Source organism: Eupeodes corollae, chromosome 3 (assembly GCF_945859685.1).
Source record: "Eupeodes corollae chromosome 3, idEupCoro1.1, whole genome shotgun sequence".
In the NCBI taxonomy this organism is placed as follows: Eukaryota; Metazoa; Arthropoda; class Insecta; order Diptera; family Syrphidae; genus Eupeodes; species Eupeodes corollae.
In genome coordinates, this window is record NC_079149.1 from 15,113,169 (window position 1) to 15,120,727 (window position 7,559).

The 7,559-nt window shown below is 34.8% G+C and overlaps 2 protein-coding genes across 2 annotated transcripts; both read left to right on the forward strand.

Moving 5' to 3' along the window:
* The first annotated feature begins 1,767 nt into the window (after positions 1-1,767).
* LOC129949822 (activating signal cointegrator 1 complex subunit 2 homolog) lies at positions 1,768-2,734 on the forward strand. Its single transcript, XM_056061479.1, has 2 exons — positions 1,768-1,926; positions 1,999-2,734. Exons 1-2 carry the CDS (start codon positions 1,912-1,914, stop codon positions 2,629-2,631), a joined length of 648 nt encoding a protein of 215 aa, XP_055917454.1. The 5' UTR covers positions 1,768-1,911; the 3' UTR covers positions 2,632-2,734.
* Positions 2,735-5,440: 2,706 nt separating this feature from the next.
* On the forward strand, positions 5,441-6,496 carry LOC129952000 (DNA translocase FtsK-like). The gene is made up of 2 exons (XM_056064411.1): positions 5,441-5,601; positions 5,689-6,496. Exons 1-2 carry the CDS (start codon positions 5,587-5,589, stop codon positions 6,184-6,186), a joined length of 513 nt encoding a protein of 170 aa, XP_055920386.1. The 5' UTR covers positions 5,441-5,586; the 3' UTR covers positions 6,187-6,496.
* The last annotated feature ends 1,063 nt before the right edge of the window (positions 6,497-7,559 follow it).

Consider the following 7,559-nt stretch of genomic DNA (forward strand, 5'->3'; position numbering starts at 1 on the left):
CGAGGTTGCTTTGAATGACATTTCTATTATTTCATCTCTCCAAGAGCAAATATTTTGTTTGTTGACATTTTTTACAGCTGTTTAGCTGTCAGACAAAGCAAATGTTCAGATAATTGAACTAGAGCTTCCGTTTGGAGTCACATAAAGTTACATTACGTTCTTTTCCTTACGATTGTCAAATTAAACGTCAAAAATCTGTCAAAATACGCTGTTTGTTACTAAAAACTCATTTATCATTCACTTGTCAAAGAAACTTATTGCATGATCCGATTATTCAATTTGAAAATTTGACATTTCTCGAAATTTCAAGAACACTAGAATCTAGAATCATATTTTTAAAAGAGATGTCTGTGTGTGTTTCTTCGTTCGTAACTTCTTTTTTCATACTTCATTTCTCAAGAACCAGCAAATAACAACTTCAAAATGTGTAGAAAAAAATTAAAGATATTAACTCCGATTAAATTTTATACTTTACATTGTGACGTACATACTTCATTCGAAATAAGTATAAATTAAGTTAAATCAACCAACAACAAAAGTAAATCATAAAACAACTAAAAGTTGACTTTCGACTCAAATATCTTGAAAAAAAGTAAGATATGGACTTCAAATTTATTTCATCTCATACAAAACAGTTTTGTTGTAGTTTTAAGAAAAATACATTTGACAGTTCTTTTACAAGAAACTACACAAAATTCTGCCCAATTGTTTAAAAGTTTCGCATATCTCGACAGGAAATAGTTGAAAGCTCAATTTTTTGATGAATACATAGTGACAACTAGGCTCATTTCAAAACATTTCATTTTAAATTTTTTAAGGGCACCAATTCTAAGTTGTGGTTTTTGCGTCACTCAGTTTTTTTTCGTATTTAAATCTGTCAAAAGATCGATTTTTCACGTGTCATTAGATTAACAAAATTGATTTGATGCTTTATTTAAAATCAAATGTCATTTTAACAAAAAAAACTAGTGTGAATTTAAGTTTTAAAGTTATACTGACACTGGTTCCACCTTTGACATGAAAATACCTCACAACAATGATAACAACAAAAATCTATTTTCAATTGTGTTCCATTTGTCACAAAAGAAATCAATTTTTTGTTGAAATTGAAATATTTGACCTTCAATCCAAAATAAGTGAAAACTATTTTGCCCGTGAAATCTAAAAAGCAAAGAAAAATTTGGCGTTTTGACAGATTACAAAAAAAAAAACAAAACAAAACATGGTAACACCCTTTTATTCCTTAGGCTTTAAAGTTAAAACAAACTCACTTAACATATTCAATATATCTTTTAACACTTGATTGAGTGTTAATGAAAGGTGCTACAAAACCGGACACTGATTTAAATTTTGCAGAAGCTGTCGTATGGTCACAGAAAGGAAGTATCAATTCATCAGCTTGCTTTGAACCTGTTTTGATCCCAAGCCATTCCACACCAGGGAGATACCATACAACTCCGCACCAATCAAAAACTTTAAAGCCTCTGGCAGCAAGTTTAACAACAACCAATTGAAGTTGGTTGAATAAAATATACCCAGAGCTTTTTAATTCAATATTAAAGTTACTCATTTTTGGTAGGTACAATAAGATACAAAAGTAAGTAAGTAGAGAACAATTGAATGTATCTTATACCATTGCTAGTCTTTAGCAACTGAAGTAAAGTATAACTCTAGCCCCAATGTCATGGAGTATCAGTTTTTAAGGAAGTAAACGCCAAAATGAAGGCATGACTTAACCATAAAGTTTATTGGAAGTTCAACTTTTTTTCTTGAGGGAGAAACAAAATAAAGTTTCGGGTATAAAAGTTGTTTGCATATACGATCAATTCTACAGTTCACTTCAGACTGAGTACCTAATTGGAAGTTTAGCTCTATAAGTCTATAGTCCATTCTTTTTTTAATTTATACAAAATGTTTTCAAAATTGGTGAGTAATACAAAATACAATCGATCTTGCACCATGGATAAGCCAACTTATCGAATTGTTTTTTGTTTATAGGCTTTTGTGGCATTAATCTCGGTTGTGGTGGCAGCTCCTCAACAACATCACACAGCAGGTCAATTCCCAGCTGGTGTGGACCCTTCAAAATGTCCCAATTTTCCAATCTGTGATAATGCAGCCCTCCATGGCCAACAACCTAGTTCTGCTCCATCGTGGAATCAGCAGCAACCATCACAATCACAATGGAATCAACCTCAACAACACCAGCAGCAACAGCAGCAGCAGTGGAATCCACAACCTGAACCACAATGGAATCAACCAAAGTCACAACAATGGAATCAACCTCAACCACAACAGTGGAACCAACCCCAACCTCAGCAATGGAATCAACAACCTCAGCAACAACCTCAACAATCATGGAACTCGGCTCCATATCAGGCTCCATCAAACCACCTTCAGAATGGCCAAGATTCCAGTGAAAACGATATCAATGGTCCCGGTGGTGACAAATACCCAGCTGGAGTGAACCCAAAAAGCTGTCCCAACTACCCATACTGTGATGTTCCTTATGACAGTCCGGCTGCTGCTGCTCCAGCGCCCCAAGGTAATCAAGGTTACAATGATCGGCAATCACAATACCCAGCTGGAGTTTCACCGCATTCCTGTCCTAACTTCCCATACTGCAGTTAAGAATCAAAGAATCTAATATAATTTTTTTTTAAGTCCTCACAGTCATGTAAAAGCCAATGGTCTCCATTGTTGAGAAGTAATAAATGAAACAATATTTAATAATAATTAATTTCATTGTTTGTTAATTTATTATTTAAATTTTGAAGTTTTTAAACAGAAATTGTGAAGTTTTCCATTGTTTTTGATTCAAATCTGTCAAAACGTCGATTTTCATTGACAAAATAAATTAATTTATTTTTTGATTTTAAATCAAATTTTCAGATTAAAGTTTTTGGAGAGATTTATCCCTCCTTGAACCAACATCAATAACATTTGTATCTGTCAGTTTGACATCAGTTCCACAGAATCGTCTTCTCAGAAGCAAAGTGACATAAGTAAACGAAATGCAATTATTTCCTTAATAAAATACATTTTATATTTATACAATTTATTTTATACAAAAAGAACAGTTTTAAAGTTAAAAAGACTTACATTATGTTACTTTGCTGGACTAAGTATTCGTTATTTATTTAACTGTCAAAATATTTTAATAAACATTTATTAAATATTTCTTTCTCAAAAATGGACGTATTTTTAAATGAATCAAATGCATCAAACAAAAATAATTGTGAACACAAATTTGACAGCTTTATTGACATCGGCTCCACTGACAAGAAAGTATATATATAAGTAATATAAAAGAACCGTTTCAAAGTTTAAAAGACTTATGTGACTTTGCTGGACTAAGTATTCGTTATTTATTCAACTGTCAAAATATATTTAAAAACATTTATTAAATATTTCATTCTGAAAGATGGACGTATTTTTAAATGAATCAAATGCATCAAGCAAAAATTATTTTGAACACAAATTTGATAGCTTCATTGACATTGGCTCCACTGACAAGAAATTAATATAAAAGAACCGTTTTAAAGTTAAAAAGACTTACATATGTCACTTTGCTGGACTAAGTGTTCGTTATTTATTCAATTGTCAAAATATGTTTAAAAACATTTAATAAATATTTCATTCTGAAAGAAGGACGTATTTTTAAATGAATCAAATGCATCAAGCAAAAATAATTTTGAACACAAATTTGACAGCTTCATTGACGTTGATTCCACTGACAATAATATAAAAGAACCATTTTAAAGTTTATGTCACTTGTCACTCTAAGAACAAAATATTTTACGATTAGATTTCGGAAGTATTTTCTATCACATGATTCAAAAAGGAGAACAAGAAATACAAAGCTACTGTTTGTTTATACGTATTTCATTCTTCTGCTCTGTCAATCTGATAGAGAAAATTGTCAGAAATCTTAGAAATAAAAACTGGCAAAAACTGACAAAGCAATTAATTTTCAATGGTGTTTTATTGTCAATTAAAAAATATCAGAATTTACCAAAGGAAACCAAATAAGAATGAAAGCAAAAACTATTTTGGACAAAGATTCCTCGTCTGGAGTGCAGAAAGGAAAAAAGGAGATTTATTCAATCTTATGCAGGGGGTGTACTTAATGATGGACTTTTGAAGCTTGCTTTGGAAAACAGCTTCTCGGACGATAAATTCAATTTTGTAACCTTGTATTTAAGAAAACTATTTTGTAATATTGAAGTATTGTTGGCGCACAGTTAAATTACATGATTTTCCATGGGTAAAAAAATCAGTTTATTCTTGATCAAGATCTGTCAAAATAAAAATTTCCCCATTGCATTGGAATTTGATTTAAGATCAAATCTGCAGATATGGATTTTTTGGAAGATCTATGAAAAATTTGAAGGAAATCTGATTTTACCCATGAAAAACCCTATACAAAAATGACAGAAGAGCTTCTATTTTCAAACGTCCTGTCAGCTGTAATTTGACATAAGTCAAATCAACGCCAAAGATGATGTCAACTCTTAAGACAATATGAGCTTTATTTTTACTGCCAACAACAGTTATTTTATAGAGTAAGAGATTCAGAATGATCCAAAAATTTTACATTAATGGACTTAAAATATTTCAAGGTGAACAAATTACGGTTGAATGTTACAAACAAACAAAATAGAAAATGTGCTAAGTCTAAGTCTAAGTTCTGTAAGCGTTCTATTTTTCTTATTATTTCAAACTTTTTATACATATTTTTCCTAAGTGGTTGGCCTCACTATTTTTTTAAAATTAAAATATTCAAGAGACAAAAACAAGTAAAAGAGAGTATAACAACTCACTCTCCTTCTCCGTTCTTATGGGTCAATGGTAAGCTGGCTAGAGGAGGAGGTATTACGTATCTAACGTCTGCGCAGCAGATACCTGTGACTAAATGCCTACGGACATGTAGATTTAATAGATTTGAATGGAATTGATTCCTTAGCCGTATAATGCACACGGCACAGCCTCACTGGCACAGCAACAGAACAAACTCCAGCTAAAGTCTTGAGATTTCTGTCTTCCGGTACGACTTCGGCGGCGGCGACGACGACAAAAACTATGGCGAGAGTCACCTTTGTGCATGTGGCGTGCGCTAGCTTAAGGCAACGAGCTCAGCGGTGGTGGTGTGGCGGCACACAGCACCAGCTCTATAGCGACCAATATATAAGACAAAAACTTTGGAGTAGGGTAATTAGAGCACAAGTGAATGAAAGTTATCCCACCACTGGCCCCCAGAGCAGCTTGCCAATGTCTTGGTGTCGTTTGGACTTTAATGTAAATTGCAGCAACCACATTTTTAACCTCTTAGGCAAGCGATCTAAGCTCTAGCTCGAACTCTAGCTAAAGGCGAGGCGTGGTATCGCCGCACCGCTGGCCGCCGCCGTACACGTTTGAGACTTATGCATGTGTTATAATTCTCGGCGGAGAGACAAAAACTATTCCGGGTATATAAGTTGTTAGCACAAACGGTCACTCGTACAGTTCACTTCAGACTGAAAGCCTAATTGGAAGTTTAGAATAAACTCTCTATAGTCCAATTGTATAGATTTTTAATTTAACAAAATGTTCTCAAAATTGGTAAGTAACACACACCGTTCAGGATATACTTACTCCTTGGCATGGATATATTAAGCCAACCTAACCAACCTCTTCGTGTCCTTGCAGACCCTTGTAGCCCTTATTTCAATTGCTGTTGCGGCTCCTCAGCATCAGCAAGCAGCTCAATTCCCAGCTGGAGTGGATCCTTCAAAGTGCCCTGGTTTTCCAATCTGTGATAATGCACTTCTGCATGGCCAACAGCCCAACAGCTGGGGTGCTCCTGCTCCATCCTGGAATCCACAACCACAACCACAATGGAACCAACCTCAACCACAGTGGAATCAACCTCAACCACAGTGGAACCCACAACCCCAGCCACAATGGAACCAGCCACAGCCATCATGGAACCCAGCTCCATATCAGGCTCCATCAAACCATCTGCCCGGAGCTGGCGGAGACAAGTACCCAGCTGGAGTGAATCCCCAGAGCTGTCCCAACTACCCATTCTGTGATGGTACTGCCGGTCATGGTGCTGCCGCTCCTCCACTACCAGGCTGGACCGAAAGACAATACCCCGCCGGAGTGTCTCCACACAGCTGCCCCAACTTCCCATACTGCAATTAAGGATTCTATTAAATCATCTTCAGTTTTTCGTCCCTTGTCCTAAACAAAGAAAAAATACTATTTTTTTATCTTAAAAACAAAACCTCAGCCGTTGCACTGCCTATAGCTTCGAAATATTTCTATTTTCATTACTTTCCATGTCCATTTATTTGGAAACCTTTTTTAAGTTTTCATTTTCAAAATTAATTTTCCTTTCTTTTCTTTTTCCTATACAAAATGTTGACGATTTCATTATTTGTTTTATTTTTGTTTTTTTAAGTTTTCCCAAAACGAAATAATAAATGATAAAAATTATATTAAAAAATTATAATTAATTTAAACTTTTATTTATTAAATTTCTAGGCTATGGTTCAGAAAGTTCTTTAAAACCTTTTGGTTTTTATTTTAAAAAACAAGCCCATTGTTTTTTGAACAACGCAAACCTTTTCATTGGAATGCGCATTAAGTTGGTAAACATTTTTTCACAGAAAATTCTTGGTCACCTTTCTTTTAAATTCTATTGGTTCATAATAAATCAATCTTGATATACTTGTTACAAATAAACAAACCTCCTACTTTTTTCATGGAAAGTGTGGTTTTTGTCTTTGTTGCAAGTTGCAACTTAAAAGATTGCGTCATCTCGTTTTGTTATTGAAATTCAATACTTATTACTGGATATAACAAAAGTGTAAAGTATTGGATCAATGCAGAAAAGACCAAGAATGTTCCGAAAAAAAAATAGGTTGTGGAGTGCGTGGGTTTTGATTTGTAGAAATTTTCCACTCGGCTTTGGATATCCCCGACATTAGTAAAGTCGATGCGTTACTTTCGATATGCACATTCAAAACTTATTGTAAACTTAAAATAAATTGGGCAAAACAATTTAGTAAACTAGCCACGAACCGAAGCCTGTAAAGACGATCAGGGGAACATTGTAGTAGAACCGCAGTCTATGTTGAGAATATGGAAAGACCACTTCTCCAAAATATATATCGGCGATGACGAACCGAATTCCGCTGTAGGGAGATAGAACCACTCAACCTCAGCGACGCAGATCAACAATTCCGCCTACCCGACCTTGACGAAGTGAAGATAGCTATATCTAAACTTAAGCTAAACAAAGCTGCTGGATCTGACGGCATCGCTGCCGAACTATTCAAAGCAGCAGGCGATGACTTGGTAGGGAGCATGTACCAACTCATCTGCAAAATATGGTCGGAAGAAATCTCAGCATAGTGTGCCCGATACATAAGAAAGGAGACCCTCTAAACTGCGCCAACTACAGATGCATCAGTCTCCTTAACATTGCGTATAAGATCCTGTCTGTCGTATTATGTGAACGTCTGAAGCCATTCGTCAACAACCTGATTGGTCCTTATCAGTGTGGCTTCAGA